This window comes from Diadema setosum, chromosome 22 (genome assembly GCF_964275005.1).
Source record: "Diadema setosum chromosome 22, eeDiaSeto1, whole genome shotgun sequence".
Lineage (NCBI taxonomy): Eukaryota > Metazoa > Echinodermata > Echinoidea > Diadematoida > Diadematidae > Diadema > Diadema setosum.
The window spans coordinates 21834234-21856421 of record NC_092706.1 but is presented as its reverse complement, the minus strand read 5'-3'; the positions used below and the strand labels follow the sequence as shown (position 1 = coordinate 21856421).

Sequence of the window (22188 nt, the reverse complement as noted above, 5' to 3'; positions counted from 1 at the left end):
GCAATTCCGCATACAATCAATTGATTGCGACATATCGCGTATGCGGTCACTGATTGCCCGTGATCGCGATCTAGGGGTCCAATACACAGTAAGAAATAAAGAAAAGTCATCCAATTGGAGCCATGTTGCAGCTCCATGGTGTAACACCTGTAGGCAAAACTTAAAGGACAAGTTCACCTTCATAGACATGTGGGTTGAGTGAATGCAGCAATATTAGTAGAACACATCAGTGAGAGTTTGAGGAAAATTGGACAATCCGTTCAAAAGTTATGAATTTTTAAAGTTTCTGCTCAGTCACGGCTGGATGAGGAGACTACTATACCCTGTGATGTCACATGTGTACAGCGATATAAAGAAAGAGTAAAGAAAATTCAACATATTTTCACTTTTCTCGCATAACAAAAGAATGCTCGACTTCTCTCTTTCAGAAGGCAGAGGGAATAACATTACCCTTAACATGCGTCAGTAACAAGTCGAAGAAATCTGCACTTTATTCAAAAAGTAAACTTTTGTGAAATATTCTTTTTATTTTCCTTACATGGTTGTACGCATGTGACATCATACACTGTAGTAGTCTTCTCATCCAGCAGTGACTGAGCAGACATTTTAAAAATGCATAACTTTTGAACGGATTGTCCGATTTCCCCCAAACTTTCATGTGTTCTACTAATATTGTTGCATTTACTCAGTCCACATGTAGGTGGACTTGTCCTTTAATCACGTCAATATTTAAATTTCAGTGAAATCCACAGGTGGTTATTCAGACAAGGATTTATAATTGTAAAAAAATATGATTGAATCATGAAAAAAGGCAGCCCTTTGGCAAGGGGGAAAAAAAACACAACCCCTGATCATGATCATGTAACAATGAATCCTCTTGTATTGTATAAAGTGTACTTCTTGTCAGCTCTTCATGCACATGTAAAAAAAAGTCATGACACTTGAAAGTGTTAACCTTGACATTCTGCTACAATGTAAATAGCCTACATTTGGTCACATGACAGTCTCTCACAACTGCAAAACAATCTCTCCTATTTTTGACATTCAGGAATTTTTGCTGCTTTTTTTTTTTTGTCATTATGCCTATAGATATCATATTTGAGAAGTCATTGTCTCTAGTTCAATGTCTGTATGAAAAATCTATGATTCACTACAGAGTGACTGTGAGGTGTCACACCAAAATGCCACAGTTTGGTCAGTCCAAGTGATATAAATGTTCACCACTGAGACTAGAATTGATATTAGACACAGTGTTTGATAGAATTTTACAGACTGTTGTTCTTATTTATCAGACCATACAGTTGAATCTATTAACATTTATTATATGACCTTATGTTCTGCATAGATATCAGTCCACTATCACGTACATACATTGTACAGTGTATGTTCACCGCAACATTTTCATTTTGGCAAGAATTCTATAACAAATTGCCCCTTTTGAAGCCATTTTGGGGCAAAGTTATCTCTCATTAAATTGTTTTTAAAATTCATATTTTATTGGGGGGAGTGAGGGATAATGCATATTATTTGGAAAACATCAGAAAAACATCATAAAATCTCTGAAATGCACTTGTACTCTTGTACTGTGGAAATACCCATATGTAAGGCCTGTCAAGTAAAACTTGGGCAAGCATCCATTTCATTGCTTTGCATTGAATGCATGAACAGATTCTTTCTATTACTGTGTAATACAAAATACTAGGCTTTATTGAACACTCTGCTGCTGTAAGGTGAATGTCTTGTCAAGCACTGTCTATGACAGATTGCATGAATAATCATTACATCACAGGTGCTAATCTCAGATCTTGGTGAATTTACAACCCAACAAGCCCGTTATGGCAAATGACGTGTTTCTGCAAAGTGTGACTATGAGATGGCTTATTTCACTGGGTGGAGTGTCTGATGATGATGACTTTGTATTGTAATTATTCAGTAGGGGGTTAGTATGGATTTCTCCTGCCCCTTTGATAATAATCATATTCTGGAGATGTGATCACAGTTCATGGCAGTATTAAACAATGTCAGATACTTGAATGCAGATATGTGACACGCCACAACAAAAGGATCCTAAAGTCGCTGACGGCTGAGCCGAGAAAAGTGAGTTTGAAGTCAGATCATCAAAATCGGTCAAAGCGATCAGATTTCTGTTTTTGGCATAATTTTGTAGTCTAATGTATCATCGTTCATCTGCAGAGATTTCAAAGCTAAATGATCAAAGAAAAGGCAAGAAATTAGTGTTTTTCTGGGCCATGATTTTCTGACTTTCAATGGAACAGAAATGTGTCAGAAGATTCGGATTTAGCGCCGCAGACAGACTCTGCCCCTAGCAACGAGGGAGTTATCTTATTGGTCAGTGCGTGGCACACTGGTTACTGAATGGTCATAAGTACAAGTAGACTGCTAGCGGTATTTAAGCTTGAATGAACATCGCATACATGTAGGTTGCTATGAGCAGAGGTAAAAACTGTCTTACCTCCCTTTGATCACGATTGAGTTCGAAAGAAAACTTTGAAGGCCGTTTTTTCAAAACGCTGATTCCCTAGACCACTCAACACGGTCCCATAATATCACCAATATCTCCGCAATCAAGTACTTTTATGAGTCGTGTTATATGAAATGAAAGCGGAAGAGTAAGGGAATAATGTCATATCATCTTCAGAAAATTGTCTTCCCCTCGATTTTCGGATCCTTTTGTTGTAGCGTGTCACATATGCGAGACACTGGCTGTATTTACCAACTTTCCTATGTTTGAAATGGTGTTTCAATTCCCACTATCAAAACATTAAACTTGCAAACCAAAAGCCCTATTTCCTCGCTGGTGGGTCGACTCTTGTCTTGCCTAACAAACCTCTACTCACTTCACCTACACTGCCATAGCCATAGGCACTTTGATAGAGGCTAGCATAAGGCTTGCCTCACCTAGTGACAATTAATGTGGGCAAAATCAAAGTCCAATCTCATGGAGAAATATTTCCATGTTGTTGATTCTGTATGCCAACCAATCACAAGCCACTTTCAGGTTTTGAATGCTTCGAGATGAATTGGTATTGTGGCTCATGATAAAGGAACTGCACAAAGACATACCACATAATTATTTGCAAACAGATCAGAACAGGTAGTAATAACTGTTTACAGGCTGATATGATCACCTATGTGGAAATACTGGCGAAAAGGCTCCACATCCATTGTTGTTGTGAGAGCAAATTACTGTGTGGATCACTGGACCACATGCAAAACCTGGCAAATTTCCAATCAGTGTGATTGTATGCAAAACACCTAGAAATTGAACTGTTCACATCGTAGCTTATACTTTGTACAATAGCTGTAATTGGAAAAGAAGATCCCACGCCTATAATTTTTTTTCTAAGTGCAAAAGGTATGATGCTAGAGCAGTAGTAACCTGTAGTGAAGATGCTTTTTAGCATTGACTGTACATCAAGATTTACTGCTAATTGTTATTATAAAATGGGTTCAAGAATGTAGCCAATTGGAAGCGCTGAAATGAGTCACATGTGCGTGCATTAATTTCTTCAGGTATGCACTAAGAAGAGTCTCTCTTCCACCTCCCTGGCCTGACGTACGTCACAATGTTTACACTATTAGCAGTGCGCACTCAATCAGTTGTTACAAGTATATCACGCCCTACTATACGCGCTGTCAATCCTGTAAACAACTTCTAGTTCGGGCCGCGGGCTGCCACACAACAGCCGGCGGCCTTTCTTGTGCATATCACGTAGCGTACGTATACTCTTATACGTACGTACCTACAGTACTTATGTGCGGGATTTCCGAGTGCGACGTGCGTAAATGTATTGGACGAACATCTTCGGACATCTTGACTTTTGAGCGAGTCCTACATGTAGCTGACTGGTATTGACCAACAAAGGTACGTGAATAATGCTGTTAGTTTTCGACCCATTTTATAAAAACAAATGATGCACAGGATTATTTCGTGGCGTTAGTGAAGGTGCGGCGCACTCTCGAGTATTGACAACGGTTGCAAACATGCACTCGGCTGCGCCTCGTGCATGTCGCACCATTGTCAATACTCTCGAGCGCGCCGCACCTTCACTAACACACTCTATCCTGTGCATCATTTGTATACTTTCTGTGCCAGAGAATTTGGACAGTGCACATGTGACATCTGCTTTATGTCAATTGCACTCAAAAGGCCTGTCTTCATCAGCCCGAAGTTTCTAAATAGTGCGTTATTTTGCAGTTATGAAACTAGCCAGATGTCAAAATAGCCCATTTGTGTGGTGAAAATGCAAATAGCACGCTATTTGATAGGGAAAATTTCCCCCAAAATCTTGGGCTAGTTTGTGAACTAGCGCGCTAATTCGTGAAATAGCGCACTAATTTGTTTGCATCTCCCGAAAATTTTTTGGGCATCAGCCCGAAAATTTCTCGACCCCACCACGTACATTCCAGGGAAGCACTAGCTGGTGCAAGCAACAGATTACGAACTGTACCCTTCATTTTGCTTCCCGGCAAAGGCCCCATCTACTTATCACGGATACAGTGTTCCGTAAACTCTCAATGTTGATACGATTTGTAGACTAATGTGCCAACAGAATGGTAGAAAATAGACCTGAAAGCTCATTACATGTATTGTGTACATGTACATGATCGCGATTGACGCCACAAACGTGACTCCATCAAGGTTGTTACCGAAGTACTATTCTGAAACTACTGTAGCATATAACTGGAACACATGTCTGTACCAGTCTGTTGTGCATCTTACATTCGGTGACACGGGAGATTTGCAATTAATTGCACATGGAAATCCACTTACGAACTGAAGAGTGATGCAATGCGCATATATGTACATTGTACGTCAAATTTTGGGCTAATTTCCCCAACCAGGCTGTTTTGAGCCGATGAAGATGCACATTCACAATATCGGGCTATTTTCCCACACCGCAAAATATCCCACTAGTTTGAACTTCGGGCTGATGAAGACATATAAAGTGCACAGAGGGTCAGCAGGCTAAGGGGGGGGGGCATCTTTTCATATTTAATGCACATTTGCAGGATGATGATGGCTATGTCTGCACTTGCTTGAGCAGCAGACAGTACACCATCACAAAATTTTAAAAATCTAACTCATCCTTTAATTATACAAAGTCATCCACTCAGTCTACAGTTAAGATTGAAAAGCATGACTGTAAGCAGCTTTACCAAGCATCCAGAAAAAAAAAAAAAATAGAACACTTCAAATGAAATCTACATTGTAACACCAAAGAATCATAGATGTAGGAAATTGCCAGTTTATACTGTATCTTGAAGTACATTGTAGAAACAGGCTGATAATGTAATTTTTGTATCAGAACACAATGTTATCCACCTCCAACATAAAAACACACATGTATACATGCAGAGATGCCAGTTAAAAGGAAATATATGACTCTGAAATACATGTACATGTATACATGAAGCTCCTTTGTACATGAAACAGCCTGAACTTTGAAACTGCCAGTGCCCAAATTCAGGCTTTTGCTTGAAAACTGGCACCCCGGTACATGTCCACAAATCCGGACAGTCCCGAGCGTATCAATCCAATATCTACCCTATATACTAACAGCTTTTTTTGTGTGTGTGTAGTGATGTGTGGAATTATTAACCCTTTGAGGACAAACTGATTTTGCTATAAAAAAAGCATTTCCCACAGACACTTGCCCGAGTATACTCAGGACTCGTCCTCAACAGGTTAAAGGGGAAAAAAAAAAACACACACAGATGCATGACATTAAAGAAAACACTTGATAATAACACTTTCATATTGGACCTAAATATCACAAAAAGGAGAGTTACATGCTGAACAAGACAGAATTTCAGGAATGAAACAAAAGACAGAGGAGTGGCAGATTTTTTTTCCTTCTTTTTTTGAAGTTGAAGTCGGAAATGAGTTGTAATTTTTTGTTTTTCCAATGAATTTTCACAGTAGTTGCCTCGCAGCTTCAGAGGGGTGAAAAACAAGAGTTTTCCGCAGCCAATATAAACACAGGCCATCATACATAAACAAAAGTGGTAGAACGGTATTCTTTTTTTTCCCCCATTTTTCACTTTCTCATCCTTTCCTGATCCTTCCATAGCTAAACAAGCTTGCATGTGGTAAATGTCTTTAAATTCTACAAAGGGTCGTCAGGTTTCCCACTGTCATTCTAAACTGGCTAATCATACACGAGATGGCTTTGGCATTGTTGCCTGCATAGACCACAAGAGTAGTAATGTCCCGAAACTTGCCAGCATGCGTATGTCCTTTGCAGGCCTGCTAAATTTGGCATCCCTTACAATGCCTGGCACGTTTATTTATAGTTCTCAACAATTAATGCACCCTCCCCAACCACCCCCCCCCCCCCACAAAGTGAACTTTAAGTGCAGCTATATTGTTGTTGTTGTAAACTTGTTGCTGTTGTTGTTTTTACAGTTACAAATTGTGGCTGGTTTCCTTATATGGGCAATGTCTTGACCAAATGGTGACATCACTGTACAATAATTATATTTCTGAACCATGCAGGAAGAAACACTTCCTCGTATTACAAGTCATATAAAGTCGTAACTCCAGTATCAAGTGTTTTTTTTTTTCACGAACAAAGAACCATAGAATTACAGCTGTATGACCTTAGATCATAGGGACTGACAAACAGACAAACTTCATACAAAAACAAAAACTGAATCAAGACCAAGTGACAGCATACTATGAGTATGTAATGAATAAACTTAATTTACGATTATTGCAGAAAAAAAAATATGTGTGTTGTTAAAACGGTCAGCAATGCATAATCTTTACAAGCTCATCTAAATTTCATACGTGTGGTGTAATTTGATTTTGTTAATCACCTTAACGGGAAAAGAAGATTTTACATCTTTGAGGAGCAGATTCCTCTAAAACAACATAACAAAATAGGGAGCTTTCTTTTTTTGTCTGTTCCTTGTTAAAACAGCGTTAACTACATAGCCTGAAGTTAAACCCCAGCACTTTTAAATGAAAAATGACATCTTATCATAATTATGAAATTACAAAATATCGTCGCCGGTCACACGAACCGATGAATCACTCGATTTTGGGTCAAATTTTCGATTTTGAGATTTTCAATCATTTCGACAGTAGACATTCCATACTACATATTCTGAAATTCTCAGTGTGTAATTCGGTGTAATTTTTACGTACTTATCACTTTTGTAGAAGTATGTAATTCCATAGTGAAAATTATTTGTTTTCCCCATAGACGTGTGTGTTAAACAATCAGGCGATTCGACGGTTCGGTGACCGCGCGTACTACATTTGTAGTATGCGCGGTCACCGAACCGACGAATCAGTGCGCATTGACTTGCGTGTAGTTTTTGAGTTTCAACAGTTCATTGACTGCGCGCATAGTGCGCGTACTATGTAATACATGTGTTGACAATGACAACGCTCAATGTACATGTACATATGGACACACATGGAAAATGACAACATTCTTTGCAGACCGAAAATACATGCATGCAGCTCTTTGACGATTTCCCGCTTATTTGTTAACAATACAATTCGATAAAAACTTCACAAGTTAGGGCAAGAATTGAAGTCTGATGTCCTACAAAAATAACTGGAAATTATAGACATGAAAGTGTAGCAACCATAAGTCAAAAATGGGTTAACTTCAAACGCGAGTTTCTCGAATTGTCATTCTTACGCAAACCTGAGGGATTCGTCGGTTCGTGTGACCGGCGATGATATAAGAATGCTTTTGATTTTGAACAGATTTTGAAATTGCACAAGGCAGCATAAGAAAAGAACAGGACTAGAATGTATTACAGTTTGAACTAGAAACGCGTTCTGAGAGCGCAGACCTCCGCCAAGAAGCTAATTTCCATGACTTGATCTTGTTCTTGACTTCCATACAGATATTCAAGTGATTTCCACTCATAATGCATGCTGAAAATTGCCAAATTTCCCAATATAGTTCTCAGCCTTTCAGCTACGCGGCGCCTCGCCCAAGCAGAGACCGTGCTCTAGTGCGCGAATGCAAACCTCAAGTACGCGCAGCTTGAACCCCGAAGTTCATTGACCCTATCTGCCAAAAGATGAAAAATATTCAAAAATTCATGAAAATTCCTGGGTCACTACCAGAATTTAATCATCTGTTCCTTGTGTCATTATCAACTTTTCCTGCAAGTTTCATTCAAATCGATTTGCAACTTTTTGAGTTATTTTGCACAAAGACAGACAGACATACAAACAAACAAACTAACAAACAAACCAATGCCGATGAAAACATAACCTCCTTCCTTGGCTGAGGTACGTGGTAATAATAGCGCATTTCATCAGTTCAGAGTATGGCCTAGCAATGATTCATCAAACTGGAATCAAAACTGTCATACGACACTGTTCTTTCAATTACTATCCAGTACCACTACAGAAATGTCTTACGCTAATTGTAATGTAAACACGGAAGATCAGTTAAATATTATTGCTAAGTCTCACATTGCCCACAGTACACCTGTATGTGACTTGAATTAAAATTTTTCTGTATAAATGCATCTTGGCTACTCACGCATGACACGAATATACCCACTCACCTTTTAAAAAAAGAAATGACAAGAATTTTAACCCGTTGAGGACGAGTCCCGAGTATACTCGGGCAGGTGTCTATGGGAATTGCGTGTTGTAGCAAAATCAAACAGTCCTCAACGGGTTAATAGCAGTAGTATTTTGGATGAATACACCACGGTACTTCATTTACAAACTTTGCCTTTTCTATCTAGTACCAAAGAAAAGTGGATAGAACTAAAATGTATTTATAATGATTATGCCCTATTCTTACCACACACATGGTTTTACTGGAAATGCCCAAACTTATGGTAAATCATAAACACAGGCATTTCCTTTGCGGTGGGAATAGGGCACATTTCGATATCATTTTCACCAATAGGCTCTGACCCTGCAATACTGTGTGTTACTTTACATTAAGAAATCGGGTAGCAGGGCAAGTCTAACTTTTCTAATCCTTGGTACAGTAGGAGACTGCATGCACAATCATTGCCTGACAGGAGGATGGACTGCCCTCTTTAGCCTCATTCCTGCCGCCAGGTCCTGGCTGAAAGATGCAGCCTTTACCACATAGGACATGAGTTGACAGATCAGAAAGACCACAAGCAAGACAAAGAAGTGACATGCTTCATGTACCATAAACAAAACAAAAAGCACACATGATTGAGTATGCCACCTGCAAGATGATGAATAAAGCCTGTTACGATTATTTCAAACTTCCGTGGCTGAGCTGAGGTCAAACCCCATTTAATACCGTTCACACCACAAACCAGCTACATGGAAGATACAGTAACCTCCAGAGGTGGTCCCAAATCGCACACCAAGTTCCATATGGTGGGTAAAAGCCTGAAGTTTGTGCTTCTTCATAGTGCTAAGAGACTTATGTCAGAAAATGTGATGTCATAATAGTTTAGTAAGTTTTATAATATATGACACTTCAAAAGTTAGAATCACGTTTTAATAATGAGTTTCAAAAGAGACACACCAATGTGGTTTGAAATCAAGTTTCTCAAGATGCTACATTTAGCTAAAAACCATAAAAATTCACAATTTGGGAATTGTCATCACTCAAATGATTTGCATCATTCAACCCATGGAAGTAAGGGTCAACTAAGGAAAAAGGCTGAAGTTCAGATGAAATCCTGGCAATATAAAAAGGTGTTTGGCGTTTATCAACTTTAAAAAGAAAACAAGAAAAAAAGGTGTTTGTAGCTATCAAAAATGCATTGCCCCTTTGTGGCATTTCAGTTGAGCATTAGAAACCGAAATTATGAAGACATGGCTGCATCTATCTATTGCCAGAAAATGCTGTCCGAAACATTTGGAATTTGTGATTATACCACAGAACATTTTTAGAAGTGGTGCAAACTAAAACCACCTACTTAAAATGGGTGGTTACAGAGGTGGTTTGCTCTGCTTCGGGGTCCATGTGTAGTGATTCATATTTGCAAAGAATGTCTCACAAATGTGGATTAAAGAGACATGTACCCACTCTCTAAAAAAAGAAGAGTGAAAATGTTCACTCTTGAGGGAGGGAATAACAGAAAAGAGCGAGTTTCGAGTGAAATTGGAGTGAATTTTGAGTGAAAATGTTCATTTCAACTAATTTTGGAGTGACCTCAGGGATCACTCGAGTGATCCCAGAGGTCACTCCAAAATTAGTGAAAATGAACATCTTCACTCAAATCGAGTGATCCCTGAGGTCACTCCAACATTAAATATCAATAGTGAAAATGAACATTTTCACTCAAAATTCACTCCAATTTCACTCAAAACTCACTCTTTTCTGTTATTCACTCCCTCAAGAATGAACATTTTCACTCTTCTTTTTTTGTAGCGAGTACTTGGGCTTCAATATGACTGCTATACTGTACCAAGTCGAATACATTGCTTGATCAAGAGACAGTGCAAAGGAGGAAGTCCAATATAACACATAACACGTGTATCTAACATATGATATTCATTTATTATGCAAATTAAATCTGTGGTCACTGTGTGGTAAAAGTACGATGTGCCACAGAGGTCATCAAATTTTACTTTCAATTCAGCCCAATGTGAAAACTGTTTTGAGGTCTTTTGTCAGGTTATGATCATCTTCAATACACTGCTGCCCATTTAAACTAGCACAAAGGCAAAACAGTACAGTACAGTTAATGCTTACTGTCAATTCTGGTTGAAGTGCAGTGGATACTAATTCTATACCGATAGCATGAAAGCTTGACATATCAGTACCCTGCATGCATTGAAACAAGGTCCTGTGTCACTGAAAAAGTACTGTGCAGCATACAATGTAGTGCAGGACTTTCCCCTCCAAAACCACAGACTGGATGCTCACAGGGACTTCCCCCTGTGTCCCTGTAAAACTTGCAGCGATGCTAAGGTTAGAGAGCAGCTCAGCTATACAAAAGAATGAAGGGAAAATCATCATTTATAAAGTACTACTGTACACCCTCTCTATGCAAAGCAAATTCCCTTCAATCTTATAACTCACCTAACAAGAGGCTAATGAGTTTAATATGAAGAGTCCAAGAGAGAATGAGTAGAGAGATGAGGCATTGATTATCTGTTCAAAATAAAAATGTCAATATCATCATGGCACTGCCACGTGCTGGCTCCAGTTTAGTGGTGGTGCCTGCAGCCCGGTAAGCAGCAGCATGCACATGCCAGGAATGAATGATACTTACAGCAAGATACTGGACAAGATATTAGATTGAAACAAGAACTATGAATCAGATTCTAAAGAAGACTTTGCAACTGCTTCAACTCTGCATGGAGGCTATGCAAAGGATTGAAAACACTGGTTGTAACTTCCAGGATAGTTCATTTCTGTTTTTTACTTGGTGTTCATACCGGTAATAATCTCATTCACAGCTAGGGAAACAGCATAAAGACAGGGGGTAGCTGAAATGTATTTCTTGAACAATCAATCACAATAAATCACTTCTTGTTGTAGTTTTCACAGCTTTAATATCTGCAAAATTCTCTTGTAACAAAGGGTATATGTACGTAATGGGCCACATTCTTTGACCACAGATAATTTGCTACCCTATATAACATGTATTACATTGTAGCTCTATACAACAGCAGGTTAAAGATATGAGGGATTTACAGCTGTATCACATGTACGGCTTTTACCTCAAAGTTTAAAGGGTATGTACAGTTCTGGTTGAGATGAGGATTTACCATTTTACGTTTTGTGAGATATTCAGAAACCACTCTATTATGAGATGTCAAAGAGCATGCAATTCTAAGGGGTATCAAAAGTTTATTTGATGAAAATTGGTTTTGAAATAGCTGAAATATCCAAAAATAAGGTGAAACAAAGAGATCCTAATAAAAGGAGTGGCCTGTCGCCTTTTATTATTATCATTTTTTTGATATCTCAGCCATTTGAAAACCAATTTTCATCAAATAAAACGTTGAATCCTTCTTAAAATTGCATGCTCTTTCATATTTCTTTAGTGTATAAGAGGTTTCTCCTTTAATATCTCACTTAATATTAATGTTATAAACCTGAATCCCCACCTCAACCAGTAGTGTACAGTCCCTTTAAGGCTCAACACTAGGCCTCATTCCTATCTTCTTCCCCCTCTCCCAATCCCCATCCCAAGGTTCCCATCTCCTAATATTAGGCCCGTTCACACACAAGGGAAAAAGTGCGATTTAAAAATCGATTTTCTTATCGCGATCAAAATTTCGAAATTTTTTCCAGTGTGGACAGAAAAATCTCACTAATTACCGCGATCCTTATCGCGATCCAACTCGCACTATTAGTGCGATTTTTCAGAATAATCGCGATTATTTTGCCAAGCGTCGTGTGTGTGAGCGCGATCGAGATTCGGAAATCGGTATTTTTTGTCCCATCGTTCGTAGCGCGTGCGAAACTCTATTGGGACTGCGGGGTCAGTCTTCGGTCATGCAAGATGCGCGCATGCGCAGTTTGGCCACTGATCGTTCTTTCCTTGCTGCGAAGTGCGATTTTTCCCTGTGTATAAACGGTCGAAAAAAAAAATCGAAATTTGGATCGCGATTGAAATTTCGATTTTCGTTGTTTGTGAACGGGTCTCTGTGATATCAGGGGTGCGCACAGGCCAGAAATAAATGATAATACTGGCAAGGTACATACCGAACAAGGTTGAAAAAAGATTTTATGAATTAGAATTTCCAGAAAATTTGGCAACTGTTTTAACTCTGCACGGAGGCTACCCAAAGGATCGACCGTGCAAACAACATGTGGGTGTATGAGTCAGCATTTATAGGGACATTACAAGTGCTAGACAAATCTGTTTTAAACAGTTTCATAAATCAGCGAAAGCTACTTGAGGATAATGTCTGCCAACCAAGAATATAAGATAAAGAAATGGTGTGTCCATCGCCTCCTGGGAGATGTATTAAAGCAGGAAGTGGTCCTATAAAATGATAACAGGACTGTGTGCTTTGGGTAATGTTTGGGACATGTTATGAATGAATATATTGTACTTTACCCTCAGGTATAAGTGTGTGAAAGGCCAATCATTCTATGCAGTGACAGCAGGGAAATTAACACAATATCCTTCATGTGAGGCAATGGGTAAATAAAAACTCGCAGAGACCAGCATTAGTTAAATACTAGGACAGAAATGGGGACAAAATGGAAACTTGTGCACCCCCTCAACCCCAACACACACACACCCCATTATCAGTCACAAGAAACTCTGCATTATTTCATTTGTATACTGTAGAGTGTATGGACAAGGATTAAAACAAAAAGGTTACTGGGACCAAATTGTAAAAAAATTACATACCGGTACCAAATAAAAAAAAAAAAAAATACATAGCCGGACACTTTTAATAATGGTTTCTAAATACACACACACAAACACACACACACAAATAATGATAGTCAAATGCACCAATCTTCATGGTTATATAATGATATTCAGCACATGTGTAATCCTACGCAACAGCATGGAGAACTTTACTAAATACAATTAAATTGCTATTTAAAGAACAAAAAAAGAAAAAAATACATATCACGTTGCAACATGAGGTCCTAAATTTAATCACTTTTTGTTTCAGGACAGGCTAATTCTTTGATATCAACATTTGCACTGGTTGATTGTTCTAAGTAAGCCTGAAAATGTTCATTTGGGTCAATCTGTCAATGTTGATTTTGAGCATTTTCTAAGAGCATCCTCTCTTCACAAAGATTATTATGGCAATATAACATTAAAAGTGAAGAGGATAAAGATTTCTTGATTATAATCTCCCTGTTTGGACCATTGATAGATTATTTTTCTATATCAGTCAGACATAGAAGGTCATTTTCATTTTCTTTTGAACCCATGAATCTCCAAAAACAAAATCCCTGAGAGGAGAGTATATTAAACTGCAAATCATTACTCCATAAAAATGTAGGCCTATGTATCATAACCAGTGTACATTGTGGAAGGAATTCCCTGCTCACTTTGCATTGTAGAAAACCGTCAGCTCACTTCCTCTTATATTTTGTGTGTAAACACACACAAACACACACACACACACACACACACACACACACATCCTTGCAATATTAAAGGGGGAAGTCACCTTTCAGTTATGTTGCTACTACTACTCGACAGACATGTCCGAGATGTCCGAGATCAAGTACACAATGCCTTGCCAATAACCTCTGTCCATTGTCTCAATGCCTGTGTTTGCATGTCGGCTAATTCATGCCTAATATCTTGTGTGATGCCATCAATCATACAGTTCAAAGGTCTCACTTCTTTGTGGATGGAGCAGTCTCAAGATCATTATAATTAATTACTACAATTTGATGAATATTGTCTGCCCTTCTGTCATAACCTCTAGTTAGTGAGTATGACATGTTTAGGATGATAAAGTGAGATACAGTGTAGAAGTGCTGAGGGCAGTGACTAACAATTCAGTTCATTTGCAATTAAGCAAGCAGCATTTTAATAGCACGGGAATTCTGCAAACAGGAAGAAGACGTAATGAAACCAAACTTGCACTTTATTGTCTCATCAAAACATAGTAAAACATTAACAGTGCAAATTCAAGCCAGAGAGAATCTGACACATGGTAAAGACACGACTACTTGGTGTTGGCTACATCTGGCTAATGGAGAAGAAATCTATAAAACACTCTTTGGTGTTGACACTCTCAAGCTTTCCACTGTTTTTTTTTTCTTTTGTCAGAAGCCTGCATTTGGCATCAGAGTGATCTTGATTATTGGTTAAACATATGAAATTTGTGTCAAGATTTGTCACCTTTTGCTACACACTAAACATTACTTGGTGAATGTGCCTTAATCATTGAAGAAGTGACCATGTTTAGATTAACTTTGCTGTTCAATGTTTTCTTATTTTTCTTTCTTTTTTTGTAAATCATGGTCTATTTTCAAGCAGGTGCATTTGCTCACAGGAGTAATTGGTTTCTACATTCAGGTCATGCAATAATCATTATTTATTTTTTTTTAATTTTTTTTTATTTTTTGCTACTCTGTACAAACAGCAAGAAAAAAACAACATGATCTGGCTGTGAATAAAGTGTTTTGAATCACAAGCCTGAGCATTCCTAAACAGCAACCACACTGTGACCTAGCGAACATGAGTCTGCAGGCCCATAATGTAGCATGGCAAGTTGCCTATTGGATGGGATTTTAAAAAGCTGACAAATCTTTGCATGTTGTTCACACACGATAGAAAAAAAAAATGTTGCGATTGTTTCAACAACAAAATACAAATCAATGCTGGACCAATTTTTGTACTGAATGCATGTATCGCAAGAGTTCACAATTTTTGTGTTCACACAATGTATGAGCATTATGGTTTTAACATAGAGGTGCAAAAATCTACATTTCAAAAGCATCAATTTTAGGTGTAAGTGACAGAAATGTGAATGGCTCACTGACAGTAAAGCAATAATGAACTATAAACATAAGCTGTTATTTTTATAAGGGTTTAATTTTTGTGAATTTCGTGAATTACTGTTTCATCGCGAATCTAACAACACCCTTACAAAATGTCGACATGCACTAATACTGATGGTAACAGTGCACTTAATACAATAGCCTCGGTGTCAATGTGCAATTAACATCTCGCAAAAATGTCTGTGACCTCCTCATTCGCAATTTGTATGCTGAAATAACAGATTTAAATGCAGTATTGGTGACAGGGGCTCTTGCAAAAGTGGGGTTCACACAATGTATTTATGGATTAAATACACATTATACATTGTAGTTTTGCCCTACACACCATGTAGATTTGCAATAGCGATAAGATCAGTCAATAATCTAAACCACATGTATGATTTTCTAATATTACCCTTTATCCTTGAGCCCCACTAAGTAGTTTTTGAGGGCCATTCTCAGATTAAGTGTTCAATTCCACGTGAGTAAAACCGAAAAATCAACCACAAAGTAATACATTCAAAGATGTGTTTTTGGAAACTTCAAAACCGGTCAAATACGAAACAAAAAGTGGAACATTCTAAATGATGGCCATTCATTGAGTAAAAATGAATTGAAATAGAGCATCATATATGATTTTTGATCGCCAATCAGATACGTTACCGCAAATTTACATGTTGTAATGGACTCCTAACTCTGAATTAAATTTATTGTTTTGATCAAATTTCTGTTCAGGAAAAGACATCTATCCCCCCTAAAGATATTGGGGTTTTTCAAGAGGTAAAGATGTTGTCATCTCTTGCTAATTGGTAGAAATTATTTCTGTGTGGTAGGTTGAAATATGCTTTTTGCTGAAATGAAATATAACCTTAAGATTCACTTTGTATTTTTAGCAAATTTCGCTTACAAATAAAGTTTCGAATCCCACAAATCATGCAAAGGGAACGATCCGATCTGGAATTTCCACAGGAAACAAATATAAATTGCTTTCCTGGGGAAATAACTATTGAAAAACATCAAATCACCTTTGGTAACGTATCTGGTAAAATATAAGTAATAATTTTAGTTGTGTATGAATTAATAAATATCACCTGTTTAATTATTTACCTCATGAATTGATGTAAAAATGAATGATGTAAGCCGAAATTAACCATTTTAAACATTGTATGTAATATTTAAACTATGAAATGTAGTGGAAAAGAGGCCTAAATGTGAAAGCTGAGTTCTTCATTCACAGAATATTCTCATCTTACGTCTGAATGTATTTATCCATCTGACTATAAATATTCATTAAGTTTTGATGGATAATGCAAACAAGGTTTAAAAAATATATTTTTGCAGGCACTTAGAAGGAAGTAGGTACAGTCTCTATGAACTCAGTATGCTACACAGTTGTTTGACCTATGGTAACGTATTTGGCTCTTCCCTTTTAATGAAAATGAATAAATAATTGTTCAACTTATCAATGAATCTTGAGTAGTTCTTCATATGTTGAAAAACACTAGAATAAATATGCAACAGAACACTGAAACTTTTCTCGGAAGCGTTTCATGAACTACTTTTTGCTCTTTCAAAGTTTGGTAACGTATCTGGCGTACCGTAAATGAACCTGTCGGTGAAGTTACAGAGCAATTTCTACTGAATATTCTTCATTTGAACATAACTTTAATTTTTTATGGAAGCGTCATTCTATGCAGAATTGTTTTATGAACACTTTGTTTTACATAACATTATTTGTCACCGTGGGTGCCCTGAATTATACGTAACGTATCTGCTAAATCTGAAAAGCAAAAAACTGATATGCTGAATCTTAGCTTCGTCTTGTAAAATAAACGTTCAAAGTTGTTGCATAGAATATGAAAGTGGCTGGGTTTTATAGCATAGAACTTTGGAGTTTATGAGCACACAACGATTTGTTTGTAAAAACATTTACAATTTCTTTTTCAGCATTTTGATTATGTGGTAACGTATCTGTCGGAAAACTGGGCATTAAGTTGTGAGACACTGACGCAGAAAGAAAAATCATGTGGAAGTGTTGCTCTTCTTCACCTCTCTGTCCTTTTGGTGTAAGAATATAATCCTGAGGTCCAACAAAACGAAGCATGTAATGTGTAGGGATGAATTTTGACCAGATTTGATCCCCAGAAAGCAAAAGACCAATGAGCAAAATTCGGTCACGTATCTGGGGTAACGTATCTGTGGTAACGTATATGGTCGATCATATTATTATGAGAGCGATATCTACCAAATATTTCTCACTTGTACTAAACTTTAATGTTGAATCGATGCGTCATTCCGAGGAGTAATGTATAATATACAATTTGTCTGACATTGCAATATCTGTCGCAGTGGGTGGCGTGAAAAGTAGGTAACGTATCTGTTCAAATAAAAGTGTAGAAAACCGATATTTCAAACATTGTACCGTATTCTCAATAAAGAGCTGTTGCACAAAAAATCTAAGTACTTGCAATGTATGAAGTATATCCTCAGGGTTTCATATACACAGGGTCATTGCATAGTCTTGTTATTTTCGCAATGCTGTAACACTAAAGAAACTGGTAACGTATCTGGCGGTGAACTTGGCGACAGGTTTCAAAAGGCTATAAAAAAAGAAGTCAATAAAAATTTTGGAACTTTTCGAGTATTGTGATTAGCACATATGATATGCTCATCGTCCATGAAAATGATATTTGGAAAGTGTGTTTGTGGATGGAGAGGAGCAATAAAACATAATTCTGAAATAGCCGGCGACACTGCGTTTTGGGGGTCTTAACGAAGTTTAACAGCAAAATTTTATACAAAAAGGCCGACAACCGCTTTTGATCGTGTTTATTTTTAACAAATAAAGTCCTCGTGATATATTATAAACATTAAAATAGTATCTAATAGGTTTCAGGGAACCGCAAACTGTCATGAAATGTCGGCGACACCAAAATTCCGTATTTGAACGCTTTTACTGAGAATGGGCCTTGAGAGAGTGCTGAACATGATAATCAACAAACTTGAAAGTTAGCGTGACCTCTCCATGAACCCGATCCCCCAGCTTCCAGGTCAACCTCCAGCGTGAAGAGTAAAGTGTAGAGTAAAGTAAAACTATGTGTCAAATGACTGCACTGATATTTTAATAACTCTGCCACACATAATGTCACACAGACCTATCACGGATCACATGATTGAAAAAAAAAAACACTGTAAAGAAATGATGTGTTAATATATTAGCATTACAATGCGCTTTTAAAAAAGGTTAGGTCACGAACTGTGATCCAGGGACATTCCAAACCACACGTGCCAACCGACTCAGGTACTGGACTTTGCTACATGTAGCAGTCAGTGATCTATTAAACAGAGAAAATATAGGGCACTTTCCTCTTCATAGATCTGTGTTGGATACACGCCAGCCTGCCTGAGAAAGTGATTGTGCTTTAAATACTAGTTTGTGTCCAGTATGAGTGTGTGTCAGTTTGTCTGTAAAGCCCTATTGGGGCCTATTGAGAATGCAAAAAACAACAGCATGTTATCTTCACCCTCACAGAAATTGATTCCTTAATCAGCACGTGCATGCACAGTGCTAGGAAATTGGAGGCATCTCCTAGGCTAGTCCCTCTTGTAACCATGGCGATACAATAAACGCAAAAGTTTGCCCTGACCTGCTGATGATCATGTAAACAAGCTCCCTGGCCACACGTCACCATTGTATGAGGCATCCAATCATAGGAGGAAAAAAAAAGTATCTCTGATGATGATTCATTACCCTAAAACACCATGGGATCTCCACGAACACTAACAGCAGTCCTTGTCTTCTAGAAACTCATGGAACAACTGGGATTCCAATGACACCCACTGTATGTCTGCATGTGTGTGCTTGTGTGCGTGTGTGTGTGTGTGTGTGTGTGTGTTTGTGTGTGCATTAAAGTGCTTTCTTTTTCTTTTTCTTGCTGGTAATATTTCATTCAATGATATTTTTGTTGTATGATATGATTTGTTTTTGTTTTATGATTGTATTTTAACATTTTATATTCAACTTCAAGATGAATGTTTTGGGATAATATTTTTGAAATTGAACAAAATTATACTGATACTGAAAAAACAAAAGAAAAAAAGTGTTGTGCGAAAAATGTGTAAAGAACTTTAATTTTTACACCATCCTATACTTTTCATCAAATCAATATTCAGAATGTACATTAGGCCTATAATTTATATACGTAAAGCACTTGCTACACCTATATTTGGCCAATATCTTACTGTATACACGATTATCATCATTACCATTATTGTATTCATATCATATTCTTGTTCTCCATAACAATCACTGAATATTCTGCTGCTATATGATTGAAAAGAAAATAACAAAACAATACTTGTTGCTCCAATGAAAACAATTGTTCACATCACAAAACACAAAATGTGTTTCATTCATCACAATACCAACAGTAATACCAATAATGATAATAATGATAATAATAATAATAATAATAATAATAATAATAATAATAATAATAATATTTTTGACGATTAGAACAGTAATTGTTTTTACTATTATTATTATCATTGTTATTATTATCATCATTGTTAGTATTACTGTAATTATAATAACAATATATTTATGATATTAAATGATATGAATATATAACAGCAATATTAAATTGCTATCATCACAGGAATGAAAACAATCACTACAAATCGTTCAACCAGACAAGCCTTCAACAGACACAGAATTATGCTATAGAAATTTCTATATTGCCCTGGAGTTCGAATTATCATACGAATGTGTTTTAGAATTTTATTTATGACCGTATGGCGTATGGCAACCAGGCAATCAATGTCATCAGACAAAGTTGTTAACTTGTGTTACACCTACCTTAAACCAAATTGCCGATTCCAGTCCTGTAATGGAAGCCTCTACCACTTCTCTGCTCCTCTTTCTGCCCCGTTTGGACGAAGTTTCCAAGTCTATTACAGGCACACTTCCATCGTGGAGGTAAATTTTTCCGAATATTTTCCATCTTTCGCACCCGCCATTGCCGTCGTCTATGGTCGAGGTTACACGCGAGCATGGCAGTTGCAGGCCGAGAGGGCAGCCGGAACCCCGGCCGCGCATGTAGAGGAACATGCCGCTGACAATCAGCTGCTCCAACCAACTTCAAAGTCGTTCTCACCTCTCATACTACTTTCTAAACCTTTGCTTGGAGAGTAGTCACTAAGTTTATTTCTCTGACGACCTTTTGGATGATTAAGCCGAATTGTCAGCCTGTAACGTCCATGCAGTACACGTACATCTAACAGTTACTTTGCAGTTTATGATTTTTACGTCCTATTCATGAGTGGCAGACTCCCAGCTGATACGCGCGGTATACTATACTACAAATTATCACACACTGTATGTCACATAATTTGTGTCGCACAGCACAGTGGGCAAATCGAGTACAGAAAGCAACGCCAGTGCAGTGGTGCATTATGAGAACCGGTGAGTCCACTTTCCAAACTTCCTCTTCCACTGACTGCTCGCCAACTTCAGGCTATTTAGATTATCAATTTTCTAAAAATTCCAGGTTCACTTGCGCATTGGTACTTACAGTTGCAAGCCTTCATGGTAAGCTAGCAAGCGAGGGTGGTTTTCTGGCATAAAAGATAACTATAACAAGATACTGAGTATATTATGATAGTTTGAGGAATAGTAAGTACATTGTACTCGGAAGTGTACTTGCGTCTATAGCCTTCTTCCTGTTGTGTAGTTACACAAAATGATAGATACGAGGATGCAGTCTCCCAAAATAGGTGTTTTTTTTTCTTCTCCAGGGCAATAAAAATGAAACATTGATTTGAATATGACGATGTGAATACAGTCCTATCACGGCCAGTTTCAGTACAAAATTAACCAACAATTCTTCTTTTTTTTTCACGAAAAAGTGTTTTGATATCACACCACGTCATAAACCCGGAAGTGAGTTGTAACATTGTGTTATTCTATATAGGAACATTTACTAAGCTCAGAAGAGCTCAGAAGGGGGGGGGGGGGGGTGTTAATGATGTAATGATTGCCACAGAACAGTGGAAACCCTAAATAGATAATGCACATCTGCTAAAACCCACTAGACATGAGCATATGCACTATATTCACTTAAAAAATGAAAAGAATTAAAATTTAAAATAGCGGTTGAATTTTTTTTCTTTTGTATGTGCAGAAGACAAAAGCGGAACCGAATATCCTCAGTATAAGTGCCTCCTGGTAATGTAAATTGATGATACACAGACCAAAGTGAGTTTTCAAGTAGGCCTATAACCTATATTATGCAACTCCAAATCAAGACAACTATTAAATCTACACTCATAACCTTCATTGTCTCAACTCTGACTCATAATGAAATGAAAACACATAAACATCAATAAAAACATAAGCACAATCACGAAGGTTACATCTTGAAACATTTTCGTCATGACTTAATTATGTTTTGCAATCCCTTTTCTACACGGAAATAATACTACATAACACCTACTAAGTTACATGAACTATTGCGGTCACTTCGGAAGAAAAAAGGTTTCGATTATGAATAAAACGAGCGTGATGGTGTTTGTTTTTGCTTTTTTTTCCGAAGAACGTATTTGATTGTTCCTGCTGATCTGTGTAGCTTCGTTTCCTCCTCTTCCTACAACGCTACAACTATTTTTACTCTGCGACTATAATTACGATCAAGATAGAAAGTTCATTAACGCTCAGAGGGCAATGTACCCCCCCCCAAAAAAAAGGGGGGCTCTATGTGTA

The 22188-nt window shown here is 37.5% G+C and overlaps 1 protein-coding gene across 1 annotated transcript in view; it reads right to left on the bottom strand.

Annotated features, from left to right (window-relative positions):
• The window catches only part of LOC140245352 (uncharacterized), a 93221-nt gene extending 72524 nt beyond the window's left edge, over positions 1-20697 (bottom strand). Inside the window, exon 1 of the mRNA XM_072324930.1 lies at positions 20287-20697. Within this exon, the coding sequence (XP_072181031.1) occupies positions 20287-20538 (252 nt within the window). The 5' untranslated portion in view covers positions 20539-20697. The remainder of the gene's footprint in view (positions 1-20286) is intronic.
• Positions 20698-22188: the final 1491 nt, after the last annotated feature.